Source organism: Lutjanus erythropterus, chromosome 14 (genome assembly GCF_056507025.1).
Source record: "Lutjanus erythropterus isolate fLutEry1 chromosome 14, fLutEry1.hap2, whole genome shotgun sequence".
NCBI classification, from domain to species: Eukaryota; Metazoa; Chordata; class Actinopteri; order Lutjaniformes; family Lutjanidae; genus Lutjanus; species Lutjanus erythropterus.
This window is the reverse complement of record NC_139330.1, coordinates 4,796,112-4,818,845: the sequence shown is the minus strand read 5'-3', so window position 1 is coordinate 4,818,845 and position 22,734 is coordinate 4,796,112. Positions and strand designations below refer to the sequence as shown.

The 22,734-nt window shown below is 37.9% G+C and overlaps 1 protein-coding gene across 1 annotated transcript in view; it reads right to left on the bottom strand.

Moving 5' to 3' along the window:
- The window catches only part of hcrtr2 (hypocretin (orexin) receptor 2), a 39,045-nt gene extending 16,837 nt beyond the window's left edge, over positions 1–22,208 (bottom strand). The window contains exons 1-2 of the mRNA XM_084736080.1: positions 21,992–22,208; positions 2,692–2,870 (exon numbers count right to left, since the gene is read on the bottom strand). Of these exons, the coding sequence (XP_084592206.1) occupies positions 2,692–2,870; positions 21,992–22,208 (396 nt within the window). The remainder of the gene's footprint in view (positions 1–2,691; positions 2,871–21,991) is intronic.
- Between the last annotated feature and the right edge of the window lie 526 nt (positions 22,209–22,734).

Sequence of the window (22,734 nt, the reverse complement as noted above, 5' to 3'; positions counted from 1 at the left end):
CAAAGAGCAGAGTTTGCAACCTTAACCAGAAAATGTGGAAATGAAAACTGTGGTCATCTTATTTTTAAGATAATAAGCGCCTCCTGTTACTGTGAACACTGAAATGACATTTAAGTTATTCACTGAATACCAGAGGACACATTTTAATGTCTCAAAGCAGACAGCAACATCGTATGTAGAATGGTCAGAGGTTTTTGTGAATGCCATTTTGCTGCCATTTTGTGCAATTCCTGACATTCATACATTCATTCGCTCCTCATTGGTGATGCAAAGAGCTGCAGGTTGTGTGCAACAGAGAGAATTTAATTACTCAATTCAGCGATTTCATTGTTAATTCACTTATTGTTGCAGGACACCTCCTCAAATGAAATTCTCTGACAGAAAACATGATTTCATATTTAAGCCAAAATAATTTTAATTGTGTTGTTTGTGTTGCACCCTGCTGTGACCCCATTAAATGTATTACAGAGATTCAGTACAAGCCAAGCCAGCGGTACTAGGCTTTCTTCTGATATGTTTTTCTCATGCTGCTTCGAGCCAGTCCCTCTTGTTTACTGCAGTAATTAATTAACTGCATTCGCAAATCAAGGGCTTCATCTGTGCCGCTGCTGTTTCAGTAATAATCAACATTCATTCATGACAGTTTCCTTGATGGTTTTATAAATTCTTTCAGGAATCTGTTGTGTCATTGTTACATCATACTGCAGGTGGAGACAGCAGTACAGTTTCATGTCCCATTTTGTTTCTGTGCCTGGGGATGATTCCTCCTTAAGTCACTACAGCAGAAAACCCACCAAAAACTGACATTGCACAAAGAGCTGAAGGCATTCCCAAGTGGGAATTCATACAGGAGGAAAAGACCCACCTGTGTTCATAAAAGCTGAAGGAAGCTGCCTCTGTTAATACTGCAGCAGCAGCAGGTCCAGTACAGTAACAACAGCAAACAGGGTGAATGTGACCCTGATGGACTTCAGTAAAACCTCAAATCAGTGCCATGACGTGTGATGTGTTTGGTGAGTGAGCAGCAGCACAGCAGAAGGATCCGCACATGGATTTGTCCATGTTTGGAATAAATTCAGTCAGTGCAATCCCTTCAGTTTACAGCTGCAGCCATCCAGAGCGTGTTGTGTACATCAATTTTATTCAGAACTCTGTCATACTGTTGCTTCATACTTCTGCTCCACTAGATCTCAGAGCACAAAGTATATAGCAGAGAGTCGTTTTAATTGTAATGTGTTAAAACTGTAACACACACCTTTTCTCTTGCTATGTAAATGTTCTAATGATGTCATCACATCAGCAGTGTAGTTCTAAAACATCCTTGAGAAATATCAACATGATTCATCCACTCTGCAGTGAATGGGACCTGGAGAAATGGCTTAGCACAAATTAAGCAAAAATAAAGATCTTAGAGATTAGAGTTTTTTCAGTATTTTTTTTTTTTACAACTATTATCAGTCAAATTTGCTAATTAGGTGTAATCAATGTACTTGCCAACAAGGAAGTTATAAGATCAACATAAAAAGGAGTTGCTTGATTGAAATGTTGTTGCTTTTCTATGAAAACTATTTGTTCAATGCTGTGTTTTAGCCATGTAACTGTAGCTCACGCTGTCACAGCTGAGACTTACATGTGCCTCAGCTGTAGTTAATTTTTCAACTTTCTTCTCTATTGAAAAACTTGTTGTGGTTCATGGGGGCAGACACATGTTGGTTGTTTGCCTGAAAATTATTAAAGATGTGGGTAAAAAAAAAAAAAAAATCTAAAAAGGTAAAAGCGTGAATAGTGAAAACTTACTGCACTATATTTATTTGACAGATGTGATTACTTGTTACTTTACTAAATTGTCTTAGAGGTAAAATATTTTTTTCCCTCCCTCCTCTCCCATTAATTTCACAAGCCGTCACATTTATCTTATGATTCTTTGTTGGAAGTTGGGAACTGCTAACTGACTAAACAACCTGACTGTGCATAAAGTTTTAAAACAAGGAAAATCTTTACATAATAATAAGTACATAACATTACATAATATTAAGTAGTAATACATAATATCAGCCACAGCAGAGCCACTACTTTTACTCTTAATACTTTCAATATATTTGCTGATATTAGTTGTAAGTAGGGCTATTCTTTTTGAGGGTTTGTTTATTTTAATTAGGCAAATATTAAGGGGTAAATTATTCCAGTTTATGGCTCTGTAAATAACAGTTTGTCCTGGGCGGGGTATCACAATGTAAACATTGCCAGCAAATGTAGTGTTGTGGTTTTGTGTGTTCTTGCAGTAAACAATTTGTTTGATGTACTGAACCGAAATCCTTCGCTACCCTGCACAAATCCAGATCCAATACACATTTTTATTCAGTGTGGTCTAGAGTGTGATATAAATTGGATGATTTTGTTTTGACAGATATGCAGGGACGATGCGGCAGTAGAATTTAAAAAATGGGGAAAGCTAAAGACTCGCCCCTGGCATTAAATCACTAAGGGATGACATCAAAGATATCCCACAGTGCACTTCTTGTGGGGATAAGAAAAAAGTATTTTTCACCCTCATGAATACTGAAAAAGAAAAATGAACGAATTATAGGAACACAGGTCTTGGCTTGTATTTATAACCCTTTTATGAACTGTTTCAGGTAAAGACTTCTTAATACTCTGTTTGAAAAGAAGACGTCAGAGTTGATCTCTTACCTGCAAATAAGGCACAACTTTGCAAAGAGTGTTTCCAAAGAACCACGTCTCTGTGATGTCTACCACCAGACTGGCAGGCAGGCATATGATGGTGACCAACACGTCAGCAAAGGAGAGGTTCACTATGAAGTAGTTGGTCACGGTGCGCATGTGGCGGTTTTTCCACACTGCAAAACAAACTGAAAATGATGCACAATCAAAAACCGCCCTGGGACTCAGTCAAAGCAAACATTTATCACATTAGTGCAGAATACTAAACGGTAATCACTGCTGCATTGAAGACGTGCTGTCAGTCATGAAGTTTAAATTAAAAATCTTTTGTTCTCCTGTTTATGTCTTTGTCCCTGTTGGTAAAATATTCATCAATCAAAAATTACATAATGAAACTTTAATGTGTTTGTGTGATATTATGCTGAGACTGTCACAGCGAAGTGTTTGTTCCCTAAGGTTAATTATAAACAGCACTAACAGCACCTTGGATTATTTTCATTTTCTTTAAACAGTTAACAGGTACACTGCCAACAGGTTAACAGGTTTTCATATTGAATTATTCAGTCTGATATCTAAATTTTACTTTATGAATGACAAATCTTTTTGCTGTGACAGCCAAGCTAAGTCTGATCCTTTTGAATCTGAAAGGATTAAAACATTCATCGAATCACATAAAATATAAAACCAAAAATAAAGCATAGAGGTAATAGTTAATCTTAAATAGAAGCCAATCAATTGCCATAAACAGGCAAAGACTATGAAAAGGGAGCCAAACTTCATAGTGCAGCTGTAAAGACTCATATACACTTAATGTCTTTCAATCAGAGAATTTACAGCCCTGTACCTGTATTTTCTGATTTTTTTTCTTGTTGTTTTGCTGTGCTCAGCATCTTTCACCAACCAGAAATGTATCTGACATCCTGCTGCATTTATGAACAGCTCAGACAAATCCTACTGACAAATCTGAATGTTGTATGAGGTGTATTTAAAACCCCCAATCCTACACACCTGCACTTCACAAAAAAGCAATATAGCCTATTAATAGCCATCACCATGATGAAGGCAGCACATTCAGATCAATTTAAAGATACTGCAACAATTAGAACCAAAAGAACCCCATTACACCAACATTACACTTTCCTCTCGCAGCTGGTGCACCCTGCTTTGGGAAAAACCTGGTGATAAACCTTTTCATTTTATTCTGTATCTTTTCTGTGTATGATTGAACTGATTCAACACAATAAATGTAAAATTTTAAATGTACTGTGCATCAATATTTCAATATCCGTATCATTATAAAACCAAAATAGCTCAGTGGCTTTGAATAGTTGCTTGATATCAGACTGAATTTTCAACTTGTTACACTCGATCAGTCGACTCAGTGGAGTGGGCAGATGCAAAAATCTGGAACCAGGCAATTTGAATAGAGTCTGCCTGCACATTGCAAGTTTGTAGTTTTGCTATATATATAATATAATTATCAATCCTACATTATCACTCTGAAAATAGCATGTTTAACTGTAGCCCTTCAGGAATCATTTGAACTCAGAGACAACAAGGACAGAGATTAAAATGCAAACTGTTTTACAGTTCATTGCTTCCTATTCTCACTGGGTATGTAGTGCGTAGTTCTAAAATGCACAACAGAAACGAGGGGGAGCTGAATAAAAAAATATAAAAAATATAAAAGAATAATTGTGTTTATTACAATTTGGGTCTTGCTTCCTAAACAGTTGTGGCATGGTAACACTGTACTCACCAAAATAACTCCTTTTGTTGGTGTTGCACGCCCCATAAAGGTCAACTTTAATGTCACATATAAAATCATACAGAGTACAAAATTCAGTCTCTGTGTTTAACAGCGACTGACGAAGCATACATGTTTGTTTCTCCTCTCCAGAGCACCCAGAGGGCAGAACAGGCAAACTGCACACAGACAGACAAGGCTTTAACTGGGATTTGAACCCACAACATTCTTGCTGAGTGTTACGGCCACCACCGTTTCCACCCCCCATGTGCTTAACCCGTTTGCCGTGTAGTTCTGTTTGTATATTGCAGTGTGTGAACTCCGACCCGTGATTGGCTTCCAGCTACGTGGGGCGCTAGCTGCACTGTTGGTCGGCCTGCTGACTGATGTCTCTTGATCGCCCGTCCACCAATCACAGGAGTGCAGCTGGAAGTCGAAGAGATTTAAGCTCAGGGAGTGTGCCAGTCATGGTGGCTGCCTCTGCCATAGACATCTTGCCACATGTGCCTCTCGTTGTTGTTCTGTATTAAGACATTTTGTATGAGGTACTCGATGAAAGGGACTGGGCCAGGGAACAGGTTCAAAAACTGATTGAAGTTGACTCACACACTTGCTAGGATTTTGTCTTGTATTAGACTACACCAGGCATAGGGGTGCTGTCTCGTTTGTATTTTTGTTTAAACTCGACCAGGTAGATAGCTACAGGCTTGCCTTTTGTTTTTCTTCTTTACTGTAGGTAGTTATTAAGCCCCATTTTGGGAGCTCTTTTTCTGTTTTATTATTTTCTCTGAGTTGAGCAGCACTCATTGGCCCTGCCACCTGCTTTGATGCCTCCTTTTTTTGTGTACTTGCCTCTTTAACTGCCTGTACAAATAAACAACTTTAACTTACCAATTAGAACTGGTTTTATGTTCCTTCCCTTTTCCCATCACGAGCTAAGGGACGTAACACTGAGAGTTGAAAGTGCACCACCACACCACCTAAGATGCAGCAATGTGACAAACTTCATGAGTACATGAAGATTCACGTTGCAAGAACCTGTATTTCTTCTTCTTTTTTACGTGGATGAAATTTGCAGTGTGTCATGTGATTTTTTTGACAGTAAAGATCATTGTGTTTTTGCAAAAACAATATTGTCAGTAACTGTAGATGAAGTATAATCTACAGTAGATGAGGCTACTAAATGTAGTGTTCAACTGGAACACAACAGCTGTTTCTGAAATTCTTGAGTAATTCATACTCCAACATGGTGTAACCTGAGCTGCAGTGTGACTGTACGACATGGAGAATGTGGAAGGTGGGTGAGAGAAGTGATGAAAATATTCTCAATATATAGAATATATTCAGGTGGAACATTTGAAGTGCTTAAAATATGTTTTGCTGCTGACCCTGCACACAGCAGTTCATTGCTTAGCATTGCATTGCCTTCTGTGCTTGTGCAATGCTTGTAATTGCTTTGATGAAAAAGGCCAAAATTCTCTGATTCCAGCTTCTTCAGTGTGAATATTTCTTGTTTCTTTACTCGTCTGTAGAGGACAAAACAAGACATTTGAGGACGTCATCCTGGGCTTTGGGAAACACTGGTCAACATTTTTCACAATTTTCGGACATTTTATAGACCAAACAACTAATCAGTTAATGAAGAAAATAATCAGCAATGACATTAAATCATATTTTTTGTCATAATCTTGATGCAAGTTATTGAAAACATATACATGTTACATACTTTAAATGATAAATTAATGCATTTAGGTGGAATAAACAGACTCTAATTTTTGTCCTGTCATCAATTAAACAATATTCACCAATTGAATCATTTATAAAAAGTGCAGATATAAATCTCCTGCTGCACTTCCTGGAGACTCGAGTGAAATCCACTAGTGCAGGCAAGATATGAGGCAGCGGCTATAAAGCTGAATTTCTTTCAGCTGCTAAGAATTACGGTGTCATCAGAGTGGATTTCGCCTGGCAAAATTAGCTCTCACATGCTGACAAAAAGCAGACAGGATGGGACAAAAGTGCGAGCAGACCTGACAACAGCATTCAGCAAGTTTTAAATTATGCAGCTTCTTAACAAACACATTATTGTTCCTACCCACTTATCGCTGTCATTGCAGTCACTGCAGCCACACAGCTTCCTCTTTCAGCAGCACATGGGCTTTTTTCACAGCAGACATTTTGACATCACAGCAGGAAACGTACAAATGTTACTAACAGCATTAACAAAGGCACGGCTCTATTCAAAACTCTTTAATTTAATCTTATTAATGACACCTGTGCTTTTCCTACTATGTTGCACAGCCTCACAATTTTGCATCAGACAGAATTCACAAAGAAAACAATATAGGGCAATTAGTGTTCCATTAAAATAACTTCATTCTTTGTTCTTGATTTGATTCCCCATTTGCTGCCACTAATGTAGCAGCTGCTCTTCCTGCAGTCCACATACAACAAAACATATAAAGAAAGACATATAAAAAGCATCATTATGTATGTACATGTTACTGAAAAGCTGCTGTCATGCAACATCATAGTATATCTAATTTAATTCAATCATAGTTGTTCAGGCTGGTTAATCAACATTAGGCTTATTTTTTTTCAGTAGTCTTTTAAAACTGGGTGCTTTAATCATCATAATTGGTACATTTGCTGCTCTATAAGTTACAGATCTGCACACTGCATCTGTTCTGGGCTTTTGTTAAACTAGATAACTCCTAGTAGTCTGGCAGGTAGTGTGACAATGTTTGTCTCTCAGGACTGTGGTCAGATTTGTGAAATAATGAGGTCATTACTCATTCTCCAGCTAGGGGAGCTCCGGGTAGAAGACTATAGTATTAATTGAAGCATTCTGAGAGTAACAATGACTTAGAAATAATGTCAGTGTCAACACTAACATGGAAACTGTATTTAAAACCAAAAAAAGATAAGTCATAAATATGGCCAAAACGTCTCTTTTTCAGTTCAGTTTATTTTTGCGTTTAAATTATTTTCACTTTGAAACAAATTGAGCAGAGGAGCACAAGCGCAGTATCTTATCTGACAACTGTTCTAACACTAATTACTCAAGTTCATCCAAACAATAAGCCTTAATCTAAGAATCACACAGTGATAAGCAAGTGTTTACATACAGAAGAGCAATGGGAGGAGCTTTATCTTAATAAATTTATGGCCAGGACCCCTGACCCAAACCACAGCATACATAGGAAATTAGAATTTATTTAAATAATAAAATGGAAGTGCAGTGTAGGAAATTAATGTTCCACAGATTGGAGGAAGTTGTTGAGAAGAAATAATAGGCTGAATAAATCTTTAAATTAAATATATACAAATGCATAATATACCCTCTGAAAAAAGAAATTAAATACTCTAAATGTAATTCTTATTTGCATAAAATGAACAGAAGAATTTCTCATTATTGACCAATGAATTATAGTGCTAAATGAGGTATCAGTCAAATATTATAGTAATAATCAATGGACACATCTTCATCCATCTGTGCCTCATATCCTGTACATTTCCATTTGATACACTGATACGCAAAGCTGCAGCATTAGAGGGCAAAAGGATTTAGGAAATCTCCAAAATCATGAGCAGCACACTGACTCAAAAGAGACTGACGTCTCTCACATATATGCAAACATACTTATTTTGGACATATGTGGCCTGATGTGATCCTTCATTTACCAGAGGAGAAATTCCTAATAAACTCTGTTTGGACGTGTCACATTTTGAAAGCATGTAGGTTAATAGTTTGTGAGCTCATATCTTCTATCTGTATTCTAACACAGTGGCTGTTCTTACAGTAAGTGCTGTGTGTGTAAAAGTTAAAGCCCCCGAGCCCAGGGTGAGTAGAATGACAGGACTGTAGGTTACTGTAGGTACACACCTCCTTACATGTCAGCATTGCAAGATGATGCCAACATTTGTTCACAACACATCATGATACAAGTTTGTCACTTTAATGTAACATTTTAAGACAAATATATAGGCTTAATTTTTAAAAAAAAAAGTGTGTCCAGACAGTTTGGTTGTTCACTGTAACAGATATTCTGAAAGAAACTCATGCCAACCTCTCCTCTACTCTGAGCCATGAGCGACTGGTACTGTCTCTGTACTCACTCTCACAACTGCTCGTCAGGCCAACTTTACAGCTTTATTCTGAGCTATTTGGAGCAGACAGATCTTTTTTGCCAGTGCCCGATCAGACTCTTGAGCAGTAATCAAAAGATAAAACTAGTGCCTGACAGGAACATCTTCGAATGCATTCTACAACCCATTTTGATGATTTTTGTAACTAAACCATCAAAATGTTTCTCCAATCTCTTCCTCTTCTTCTACCTGTCAAGTGTGACTCAGAGGAAACTTGCTTATTGAACCTGTTCAATATCAAAGCCTTTGAATGACAGACACAGCTGATTATGATTCAGTGCCACTTCAGACCGAAGTGGTTTCGACTCCAATTCACCGTGCACAAGGTACCAAATGCACCTGGCCACAACCTCATTTTGCCTCCAACTTTTAGACCTCCCACCCATGGCTGCACAGACTAAACACAAGTTCATTTGCTATCTTGCAGATGTGTCAAAAATGGCAATTGTGTCAGAGTAAGATCGCAATGCCACCTTCACCATGGCGCATCTGCTTTGCCAACAAATTGATCAGCAGTTTATACCTATCGATTGTCCGTCAATGTTAAGTTAAGCTCTGAAGTTTGACCTCAGTGACTACCTGTCTTACTGCCTACCAGACTCCATTAACATATTTCTCAATTAAGCCGTTATAAACATCTATTCCTTCTCCAATACACTTATGAACTAATCTAACCTAATCTTGATCTCTAATTAACGTGAAAGTGGCAAATGAAAACAATAATTTTCATCGTTTTTATAATTTATTTTTTATTTGATTTTATGATATAAATATTTGATAGATTTCTCCCTTAAGTGCCATCCATTCAAATTATCCAGCTGGTTTATCATTATTTATGCCAGCAAGTATTTTTTCCACCTTTTCAAAATAAAACTGCTTATTATTTCAGACAACATAACACCTACACAGACAGTCATCAACCTTGTCTGGAAAATTATTACTGAAATTGCTTGTAATATTCTTTGCTTTTGACAAGAAAATGTCATTAACTTCAATGAAAGAAGGTGTGGTATTCTTGGCTCTGCCATTTATTTCATTTAAGGTTTTCCAAAGTCATGTACCATCATATGCCTTTTTCTTTTTTACACCTAACTTAATCTCATTTGTCATTGAACAGGACATTTACCATTTTTCAGTTCCTTCAGAATCTACTGAAACTTTTTTCAGCTTTTCTCTTTTACACATACATTTCTCAAGTTCTTCATCAATCCATGATTCTTTATGTCATTTTAATGTAAAAGAAACATGTTGGGCTGGATGTTGGGCCAGTGACAGGGGCAGTAAACACATTAATTTTATGCATAGATCAGGTTTTGGACTGATTTACATGTGGCAGATCTCTCTCACCTCTCAAACTGCGCACTGTAGCGGTCCTTCATGTGTTGGTTGCACAGACCCAAAATTGTCAATAGGCTACCTAACGCAGGAGCAGGATATGATGCTGTCCTGGCACCTACTCCGGTTCCTGCTTGCTTTGCATGATTGTAAATAAAACTTTTGGCCCTAAACCCATTTCCCTCTGGTTATAACAATCCTCAGACAGAAGGTAAACGACAGGGAAGCGAAGGAAAGCTCAATGTGGAGAGAGTGTGTGTGTGAGAGAGAGTGCAAGTGGCAAAATAGTGAAGAAGGTAGGTAGAAAATAGTGCCAACCTGAAAACCAGTGTAATTTGAACTGTACAAAAGATTACTGGTGTATTTCAAGTAGTCTGTAAGTTATGAAGATTTTTTTTAAAAATGTTAAAATTGCCCCTGGTGTCCCCTATCTTAAGATACTGGGTTAATGTATCCATATGAATATCATGCCTTAGTATCTTCAAATAAGAATGAGAATGATGAGGATCAAAGTTTGAGACTTCCTGTCAATCAAAAACAGTGTGCATACGCCCACACAGTCTTGAGAGAAGGTCTTATCAGGCAACATGAGTGAAAACACCTGTCTAGGTGAACCAGAGGTACACAAGTTTCTAAACTCTGTCTTTTATAATCTGTCATCTGTCAGTAAGATGTGTCCTCTCTGTGTTCTGTGCTCTGTTTACATTCACTCCTGATGATTGACTGCTGTCAGATTAAAGTGTATATACTTCTTATGTTTACTTTCTTAAAGTCTTCAAGCCCTGCAGCGTGGCATAAGCACTTTAAAATGCAGATGTGTGCAGATATTGTCGACTTGCAGTGGATTATATAAGCAGGATGAAACGTCTAGACTCTGACTGTGACTATGCACAACATCAAAGACAGGATATAGTCAAGAGAAATTATCTCTTTGTGCATATCTAAACAGCGCTGTGTTATGAGAACCACCTATTTCTTTTATAAAAAGTAATCCATTACACTACCCTTTCAATATATATTCCTTTGCACCATCTTTTGCAAAATTTACAGCAAAACCTGACTTTTAAAAAGCAGATTCTGAGTCTGACAAGTTTCTACAAAACCACGATTCAGTCACTGAATCTGCAATCTAAAGTTAGTAAAAACTAAAGAGAAATATTAATAATGACTTACACACAAATTAATCAGTCAATGTTTGATCATTTTACAGACAGTACAAAAGCACAGTGAAACAAACTGCTGCAGTATGAACATTGATTCTGGCTGCTCTGTCTTCTTCTTCTTCGCTCTGCACTTGGATGCACCGGTTTCTTTTTTTTTTTTTTTCTGCTGACATGAGTAAGCTCTTTTCCTCCCTGGTGTTTCTCTCTCTCTGCTCCCCACGCTGCCACATGTGCTGTCACAAAAAAACATAGACATTTAGCCCACATCTCATCCTTATAAACTGCACATGAAAGCCTGGCACGTTCCAGTAAATCCTTGGAGGACGTTGGCTCCACATTAAGGCACGTGAAGGCGGTGCGACCACCCGTCCTCTCCATTCAGTCAGAATTAAGGGTGAGAAAGAGTCCAGTTGGTGAATTATTCTGTTTGTTGCTTTTCTCAAAACTGTTTTGTATTTTTGTTATCTGCTTCTCGCAGTTTGTTTTGTAAAATGTTCATTTGGTTTTCACACTCAAAAATAGGCTAAAGAATAGACTGGATTAATTTCTGGACTTATCTGGTGATTGTTGCGCAGAATGTAAATGAAAGATGCCAAATATCTAATTCATAAGTGACATTAGTCAATACAGTATATAACATAAGGTCTGATTTGTCCGCAATGTCCAACATATCTGACACAAAATGACAACCATAAGTCCACTTTTCAGTGCCTGGATTCCAGATGTTTCTGTGAACTGCAGTGATCCATTTGCTTTGCTTTCCTTTAGCTTTTAGCAGTTTGTAATAAAATCGCTCAGACAGTGATGCACACACCACAGCTACAACCAGGAGCACTGCAGTTAATCCACAGATCAACTGGGCTGGATTATATGTTCTGATTAATGGGTTGCAGGTGGGAAATGGGCTCAAGAATAAGTCAATAAGAAATAAGATTCATTTCTGGACTTTGTGTTCATATATCTGTGTATATCTTACTGAGGCCTGTAAGAACAGTTGAGGAATATGACTATTCTGTGTTGAGAAAAACATTGTAATGGAACGTGGGAAAATTTTGCTTTGATAAAAACACATGATGTGAACATCTTCCTCAGAAGTGTTGCCAAAACATAAATCCTCATAATTAAACTATGACTATGACTATAGATCATTTGAAAAATGATTTACAGTCAATATATCAAACAGTGTGAACATTGTGGTTAATCCACAGCTCTGGCAGGCTGGATCATAAAAATTAATATTCTATTAATAGTGAAGCCAGAGAACAAGAATTTCATTTTATAAAGCTGAACTTGAAATTTACTCAGCCCTGTAACACCAGCATGCTTGATACATGAGCTTCTGAGACCTCAAGAACATCAATAATAATACCTAATAATATTTCATGTTTTCTGCCCTCTGGTGCCCAATCAGTGCACTGCAGGCAGCCTGTGGGGGCAAAATTCAACATGGCTGCCTTCATGTAGTAACTTGCATGTTTTTGCCAGAGAAATCTTACGGTAAGAAAAAGTTATGGTGAGAATAATGGTTATATTGTTACTAATATTTTCATATGAATATTTACTGTGTTGAAACAACCTATAACTACTTAATATTTTGTACCTTATGTAATAGTAAAATCATGTTGAAAATGTGTGGAGTAAATACACAGACACAGCAGGTATATAAGAATTTACCTGTGAATCCTTCAGTCATTCTTCTATTGAATTTCATGATGTAATCTGAATTATGCCTACCACAACCACAAATACACTATTAAATAAAATAAGTCAAGATTGGAAGTTTATTTTAAACTAGATTTACCATGTAAACTGAGATATTTATATGCATTTTTTATATCCGACCTGCTCTCATTAATATCCCTTGGATGTTGCAAATAATCATTAGCAAGTGAGCACTTGCCTAAAATTGTATTTTGAATGAACTTTTACTAAAACCAATTCAGATTACATTGATCGAGCTGTTTTTGCTGACCACAAGGCAAAATAAAAAGGTTCCTGTTTGGAAAAAAAAAAGTATCAGACGAACTGAAATGTGCCCTATTTTCCAAAAGCAATAAACAATATTTGTATTTGCTTCTACAATAAAATGATTGTGATCAATTAATTGTCATAAATGCCCCAAATAAATCAAATATTCAAATGCTAAAGAAAAAAATGGGTTGATTTTACATTTGATGTGTCAGGCTTTACATGGTTAAACTCGTTAAACACAGGTATTACTAACAGCTTTGTTTCATTTAGGTGTGCCAGTGTCTTCTGGTGTTGTTGATGCTGGTATGGCTTCACAAAGCCGTCATTAATGTTAAAAGTTACACCTGCACTTTACCTGTTATGACAAGTATGCTGTAGGAAAGGTAAGGTTTGGAGCGCTGCTAACTACAGCCGATTAGCCTGTGTGCCACGCAGCTGTGACTCATAATCAGTTTACACGACATGTATTAACCCTCAGATGTAGCCAGCAATAAGTACATGTTTAGAGATGACAATAAATGTAGAGCTTCTGCATTTCAGTCAGCTTGTTGTTTAGTTCTGCCCTTTGAGAGAGTGCTCAGAGAATCAGCAGCAAGAACTGTGCTCACTAATCAGCAGAACTAATCATTCTTAATAATCACATTATGAGTGTAATTTAAATGAACAATAACAAAACTTTTGTGTATCAGCAGAGCTACTAGAGAGAAGTGCCAGTGTCGCTGTACACCTGCATGATTATGATTTCACGTTACCAATACATTACTGCCTGTGTGAACACCAGCAGATCATCGAGGTCGCCGTCAGGCACAGGTACATGCAGGATGTGTGACCCAACCATAATTATGAAGTATGAGTATGAGTCAAAGCAGTGTCTGAATTCATCTTGATCCTGAGGACTTCAAAGGATCATTTGGTTGTCTGCAGATGACTTGCTTTTCTTACATGTTTTATTCAAGAATTTATATGATTGATTACTTGATGTCACTTGTCAAAATAAAAAGAATCACTTCACCTTTTGTCTCTTCTATTTGGCCTGCAGCTGTCTCTAACAAAATCGGGAGGTGGGGGGGGGGGGCTCTTTCTGAATCTCTTTATGCAGGCGATTGCACAACAACTCTTCCCATTTTTACATCTGATTGACACCCTGATAGAAGACTTCTTACACAGTAGACACAAGAAACACACTACTTTCTCTTCTTATGAAGTAGGAAGGTATTTTAAGGACTCATCCTGAACTCTGGGTGCACAAAAACTTACACGCTCTGATCAGCCAAGTTAACTACCACTAAATCAGCAGTAAAGTCCATCTGAAATGTTTATCTGAGCGTCAGTTTATCAGAACATCATCATCCACTGCTTGCTCTGCTGCCAAAGGCTCATAGAGAACAAGGCTAAGACCTGGAAATAAAAACACACCTCGTCTTTTTTGTCCGCAGCCATGACAACAGATGTTGGAGGAGCTGATTGATCTGAAATGAGTCTTTGTCCAATTATTAATCTTTTTATTGAAATCCCTCTTAAATCCTGGCAGCTTCCTATTTCCACATAGGAAATACACAGGAAAATAAAATAGGAAAATTAAATTAATTACAGGTCTGACCAATCAGAGGTACCCATCCAAAAAAACCTTTTCATCAAAAACTCATTTCAAGCATTTCAAGCAGCATAATTGGATTTCCCTCAAATTCTAAACCGCACAAATGAAGTTAATAAGTTAATTTAGGGAGCAGGGTCACACCTCAAACACACCTCTAATCACCTGACAAACCTATAAGTACCTGGTTAACCCATCTAGCCTTGTTTGCCTTAGATCTCTAATTCCACCCACCTTTTCCCCCTTTCTTCATCTTCTCCTCTTTTCTTCTCATCCCTCCTGATTCAATCTAGTGCATATCTCTCCCATGTCTCATTCTAGGTTCAGTCCGGGTTCCATAATCAGATGAGGCAGAAATACGCCAACACGGAACCCCAACACTGAGTCTCCCCCTGCCCAGTCTGCAGTGCACCCTTTGGACCGACCTGGCCGATGACATCCTCCATCCACCTTCGCCCCTCCTCTTTAAATTCATTCATCATCAACATCCTATCCCTCTGAACGTTCATTAAAATTCTTAACTACATATTTTTGTGTCATGATCCTTGCTTGTGAATTAGTAAGTCTGAAACACTGCAGTTCTCCTTGTCCAGTATGTTTAAATAAAAGAGAATACAGAAGATTTGCAGACAGGTTTAACGTATTGCTTGCTTTGAATTGGACAGTGTCTCAATGTTTCCTAGCAACTGATTCAAGCATCACTAAAATCTTAACTAACTGCAGGATTTATAAGTCAGTAGTTTAAAACTAGCTTGTAATGAGGGATTTTACACATGAACTTAAAAAATACTGCATCACATGTAAGCGACAAGTGCTTTAGAGTGCTCTCCATGACATTTTATTATATAGGAAATATAATTAATAATCTACCCAGGCTATAAAACATAGTGAATAACAAACAGCAGGTAGCCTGTTGCCAGTACCAGAAATGAATAAAATGTACTGCTGCATATAAATTGTGTTGAAATTCTTTCATATTTCTGACTGTGATTAGTTCTGCACTCATGTTCCCTGGGGAACCTGAACTAACAGTCAATGATGTGACAGTAACTTGAAGATAAAATATAGTACCGATGTGCCCTAATGACAGACAAATTTGATATCAAGGACTCATAGTTTTGCCTTAGAACATGGCTTTCACCATTACTGTTTACAAAAGAATATGAATTATTAAACATCAGTCAAGTTTGTGAGTACACATTAACATGTTTACCAGGTGGTTCAGTTGGGAATTTGTTATTATTATTATTATTATTGTTGTTGTTGTTGTTGTTGTTGTTATTATTATTATTATTATTATTATTATTATTATTATTATTATTATTGTTACTATTATTAAAACACTGTTTGATTTCAACACAACGTGACGTCCTCACTCAGCAGGCTCTGAGATGTGGGCACACACAAATATAATGAACTGAGATTTTTAGTCTACGTAATGATCTCATCACAATCTGAGAAATAATTACTGTTTTATTGACATAAGACTCTTGTAGATGTGTCGTGGCCTGCGGGTGGCTACCACAGCAACAGGTAGTATGAACAGCTACTTCAAAGACATAACCCATCTTTGATCTCCTTCTTTTTGTGTTCATTTGCAGTTGTTATGACTATCTTTACTGGCTGAGAGCCACTCGGCTGTGTGCAGGAACAGGTCCTTGTTTCCGACACGCTTCACTGAGTATCATGGAGTAACGGCCCCATTCAATGAAGACTTCAGTTTACATTACTTTATAACATGATCAAAACCAGATGCAGACTGTGATGACTGACTTGGCTCTCTCATGCGGCTGATTTCAACAAAGATGTGTGCGAACGGTAAAACCTGTCAGATCTCTCTCAATAACAATGCATGATTACCTGATCTATAGCGCCTCTGTCCATATAGATTCACTCACCTCACTAGTCTGTCACATCTGTGTCATCTACAACACCATCCTACACTGCTATCCATGGTAGACTGTAGGAGGCTACAAATTATAAACAGACATAAATACACAGCCTTAACTAATGGCTCCCACAGCGGTAATTAAATTAATTTGAATTTAGAAATAAGCCCAAAGGCATGCACTCTTTACAAAAGGCAGCAGGTGGTCATCAGCCCGTAGCGAAAGACAGCTTTAGTGGCATGCCTTAAACACAAATAAATAAAAAAAGGTGATTTTGCTGCTCTGCCAGCGCCTGTCAGCCAAGACACCAGGGGTCATGGTCCCCACCACTGATATATGTAAAGATGGACAACATGAAATATCAAATACTGACACTCTGGGTTGGTGTCAGTTCAAGACACCAATCCAAACTGTTGGTATTTGTCGAACTGGAAAAGAGACTCAACAGTCAATTATCATTCTCCAGAATCGCCTAAATAGATTATAGCAGAACATGTAGCCAAATACTGAAGGCCAATAAATTAAGAAAAACATACATGCATCTTACAGTGGCACAGAGGAAGCAACCACTTCAGGACACCCAAACACCAAGGGACCTCATTAGCTGAATACATACTTCACTACACATTTCTTTACTTTACACTGCAGTGGATTCCTTTATCCAGTTTTTAAAACACAATTCAAACATGGTACAGACAGTAAACATAAGAAGCTGTTCCTGTCCCTGTCATTTAAGGAGCTCAAAGCTTCTCCTCACACCTTGCTGTTTAACTTATATAACTATCAAAAGTCTTAATGAAAACTTAACTTTGCTCTACAAAGACTTCCTGTGTTCAGGTTTCAATTAGTTCTAGTGTGATTGGCTTTCAGTAACTATGCTGCTGTTAACAGCAGGTAAAGCAGCTGCACATCAATAGAAAACAAAGTCTGGTGCATAAATGCACAAGGATACAGAATCAATGGTGATTTTAAAAGTCTTGCCTATTGCTTTTTTGCAATTGTTTCCGCTGTGCTTCCTCATCTAAAAGAGACAATTATAATGAGTACCTGTCAGCTGTGGTTCTAAAACTGATGCCCCCCGGTGATGAAACATGCCAGTACTCCCACCAATATCACCTGGATTTGACAAACATGCAAATTTCACTGGAAAACCAAAATAAATGTTGTCTGCTGGGCTGCACAAGTTGTTGAAGCAGCAGTTGAACGAAGCATCATCAGAACACACAGCAAAACACATTATTAGGCATATTTTCATGGTTGTCTTTTTCTGTGTAAGAGAGAAGACAAACTGTTTTGTGCCTATTTGTGACTTTCATACTGTCTACCTTTAGTTTAAAGGACAAGCCTGCAGTATAACTGGTGTCATTTGTGCTTTAAGGGCCACATGCAGAACCAGTCACCAGCAGACTGCAGAGTTGATATAAAACTGTTCAGTGATTAGGATCAATAGCAGTGTCTGACTGCTGCAATCAAAACTTGTGCATGCCTGCATTATTTACAGTCTGTCTGTTAGATTGACAGACCTGCTGGACTGAACTGTGTGGCTGGCCGGATTATTATCTCTGCCAGGCGTAAGTGTGTGTGTGTGTGTGTGTGTGTGTGTGTGTGTGTGTGTGTGTGTGTGTGTGTGTGTGTGTGTGTGTGTGTGTAAGAGAGAGAGAGAGAGACTGACTGGACTGAAGCTACTGTCCTCAGCTAATCTCACACACTACTGAACCCATCAGTTATATACTTTTGTGCACATTAACTGTGTGCTCAAGATCTCTTATAGGTGAAGGGATTCACTGAAAAACCTATTTTATTGGCTACTCTGTACTATACTGACTGCTGGCTCCTCACTCCTCTTAACCGGCACGGACCACAAGTTATCAACAACTGCTAGGATAAAAACAAGGCTTATCTTCTAGTATGTTGCTGTGACTCAAAAACCAACATCCATAGAGATGTTTTGTTTCATCTTCAACAGCAGCATCTGCAGATTAATTCCATACCTGATGTGTTATGATACACTAAACTTAAGCATGATACAAGATATTGGAACGCTCAAGGTCCACTAATAAACAAATTAGAGATTTCTCTTCAAAATCAGATGTAATTTGCTTAATTTGCTGAACCAATTTTCATGACATTTGGTTTGTTATAAATGTAAGAAATTGAACATGATGAACATGGTGTACTCATTGGAATTAACTGTAGTTATTAGGGGTGATCTAATCAGCACTGTGCCAAAAATCAAGGTTAAAAGAAAATCAAGCACTTGACCATACTCAGTAACCTGCCTGCATGGCTTGAAGGGTGCTTTGTTTTCTGTTCTATGTTCTGTTGTCCTTAAAACAAAAACTTAAGCACTTTGTGTTCTTGTGGGGTGTGTTCTGCACTCCATGGGAACTGTTCTTGGTGTGTTCACTGTTCTGCACTTAATATGGACTCATTATGTTGCTAGGCTCCACTATATGTAAGGTCACTGTCTTTTTACTTGCTCAGATTTTGTTGATTAGGTCCTCTTTCCTTGCTTTGTGCTTCCACCATGTATAAGCAAGCTATGTGGTTAAATAGTTTCTTTTCTGTTTGTTTTTTTGAACGTTAGTCTGCACAGGGTCTTTTATTTTGAAACTGAATCGTATTCTTCCTGCGTTTTGTGTGTCTGACTTCCTGTCCATTCAATCTGATCTGTGTTAATTGACACGGCATCCGTCAAAAATAGATTCTGAGTGTATTTGAAGCGGAGCGGAGTGAAGAGTTGCTTCTGAGATGCGCTGACGTGCTGCTGATGGAATCACAAGCATTGTGTAGAATGGCTGCAATCAGCTCCGGCTGATGTGGCGCAGCCGTAAGGCAACGCAGCCGTAACACGACGCAGCCGCGCCTGGTGGAATTTAGCTGTTACCCAAAGACTACAATTAGCCAGGATGTCTTAACTGACACATTTATGGAAATCTTTATTGTTGTGCACTGTCCCTGTAACTTTAAACTATATAATTTGAATGAAATTAAATTAAATTTTATTGAACGAGCAACATCAGGTGTAAATTATTTACAATTTAATTTTTTTTTCTGAGCTTCTATGATAGTTGCAAAGCTGCCTGGTTGCTTGTAATGTTCTAAATAAATAACAATGTTTAAAGAAATTTGGACCAATCATCTCATTTATTGTTTCCTTATTAAATTTATACAGTTCAGTGAAGCCAGAATTCTTGATTATAAGACCATTACACTAATTGTATGCATCCTAAAGAAAAGACTATAACATACAAAATCAATATATTAAAAACTCTGCATATATCTAAATAAGAAAACCTACACTATACTACACTGTACAAAGAAGTTTATTCAAAACTTTGCAAATCTCCATTGGCGGCTTCTAGCAGTTGCAGTAGGTGCTTCACCAGCTGTTGCCTTACAGACATTTGCATTCTACTGAATTACCTCTTTCAGATACTGTGAGTTTTCTGCAAAATTTAGTATTTTTACATAAAATGGAACTATAATAACACAATCCTGTATCTACAGGGTTATGATTTCATTCAAAGTGGAAATATTTAAACATTCAAAACATGTAAAATCATTAAATATTTTGCTTTTATCAAAGTTTGCTTAACTTTGAACTTGGAATTGAATTATGCACAAGCAATTACATCCTTGTTAGGATATCTGAATGGAGTACATTTATATAAATATAGAAAATCAAATCAGGCAAGAATATGGGACTGACAGACCACTGTTTATTGACCTACTGCAACAACACCACCCTGAATTTAGAATTATTATATGCATTGTTTAATTCATTTTTCAAGTATTGCGCCCCAGCAGTCTCACAAGCTGATGAGCAATACTGCAGTACATCAAGATGCAAACTGAGACAGATCATAAGAAAGATAAGCTGCACAGCTCTGTATCAGGATCCTGTTCTGTATGGAAACAACTTTGGTTTGCTGAGACAGTAATTGACTGACCAAAATGTGATGTTACTGATGACTAAATGCTTCCAATTAAGAAAAAGAGCTGTAGCCGATTAAAGAGGAGAAATCCTGAAATATGATGAACAACACAAATTGGCACAAAAAGCCAGAGAGAGCTGAGGTTGAGATGGATCAAACTGCAAATATGACATGAGCAGGTTGTTGTAAAAATTACAGTGATATTGGTCTATCACAGCTACATATATCAGTATCGGCATATATGTTGTCCACTTTGCACCAATATGAAACCAATATTTGATTATTTATAGGCAGCATTTTATGTATATTTGATCATTTATCTTAACTTAGGTTTAATATATACATATATTTTGCTCTATTTGTGTTTTTATTGGTTCAGCAAACCGGGTAGTTACTCTGTTTGAGCAGAAAAGACTCCAAATACCGTCACACATGATAATCGGTGTATTGACAGTGTAATTCTACCTGTATCTGATCCACTAACAGCATCTAGTTTAGTGAGAGTTTGTCTCTTTTCCATCATCTCCTCCCACAAAAATAGTGCAGCTAAACAACTATGGCAAAATCCAAAGTATAAAGTTTGCAAAGAAATACAACGTATCTTTATGAAATATAGTGATGTTGAATGGACAAGAATACTGTCAACATATGGCACCTTTTATCTTGTGTTTGTAGAGTTGTGTATTTTTCTGGACAAGAGAGGAATTGTCAATATGTTATACTTTTTAAAGGGGGGTTGTGTAATATTTCCCCCCGGAGAGCGCAGGGAACTTCAGTTAACTCAGACTTCTAATTTTGTGTATATTTTAACATTTTATAACCTCTGCAGAAAAGTATCCTCTCCTGCAACTAATTTTGCGCCCCCACTGGTATCGACATTGGCCCCCAAAATTCAGTACCAGTCCGGCTCTATCTGAAATAGAGACAATAAAAATCAATAGAAGCAGCTGTATGTTCACCTTGAGTCCCGCTAGAATCGAACCTCCTCAGAGCATTCCTCATCTTGACTCATATTCAGAGTATGAGTCAGTGGTTTTCTCAAATCACCAATCACCCGAAAAAGGGCGATTCTGATTCTGGAATAAAACTGTAAAAACTACAGACAGCAACGAACCAGCCCAACAGGAGAACATGACAGACAACAGACAAGATAAAAAGAAAAAAAGGAGGAAAAAAGATGTAAGCCTTTTAACAATTGCGCCCCTACTGCGCTCACAGTGTGAAATAGGGGATATGATTTGTACAATCTGTATCTTCAAAAACATCTGCGGGAGTTCAGTCGTGATCATTGCTGCGCTCAAAGACGCACGCTGTGGCTTCTCCTCCTTCATCCCTCAGCAGATGCACCGCTGAGATTCCACTGAAAATCAAAAGAAAAACTGGACTGTTTAACGTTTTCCATCACTGTGGCGTGTGGGTTTCTTGCAGCAGCAGCCTCATTAACATCCTCAGAAAAGTTGTTCAGAGTGCACTCCTGCAGGAATGATTATTACGCACGAACTTGAATCAAAGATACAACTTACCCAGTGAGTTTCCAATGAGTGAAACGAAGAAGACGATAATGTAAGCGACAATGAGGACCCATTCATACTGCTTGGGGTGTAAGTACTCCCTCCAGATGTATCTCAGAAGTTCATCATCCTCATCCACAGTGGAGCGCACATGCAACTCCGTGCTGTTGTTCACATGTGCAGAAGAGAAACACTCCTCGCAATCCAAATTCCCAGTGATCCCAGACATCCTTCCAGCTGTTTGGTGTGTGTCTGTTGTATTCCTGCTGTTAACCGTGTGTGTGCGCGCAGTGACCGCGGGTTGTGGAGCAGACTGCCAATAAGGAGTGCGATAAAAACGCGCTTCGTAGACCTCGTCAGTGTGACGCGGATTTCTTCACACGACGACCAGCAGCAGCAGGGTCATGCACCAACAATACTGATGAATGAAGCAAGCTTCAACAACCCAGCCCCCTCCAAAAAAGGAGGGATCGTTTTGGTTGATGCCATTTGTTACACAGATTTGATGCCCAATCCAAATATTTTTTTTTTTTACCACTGGAGAACTGATATAAACCTAGAGGAACTCCACAGAAAAATCCATGCTACGACTGGTATCAAAAACTTTTGTGGAGATTTATTTTAAGAACTGAGTTTTTTGGCAATTGGATGACAACAGGGATGCACACAGACATTTTGGGGGCAGGGGCTCAAGAAAAAAAAAAGAAGCTCTCATAAGTATTGAACACATCACCATTTTTCTCAGTAAATATATT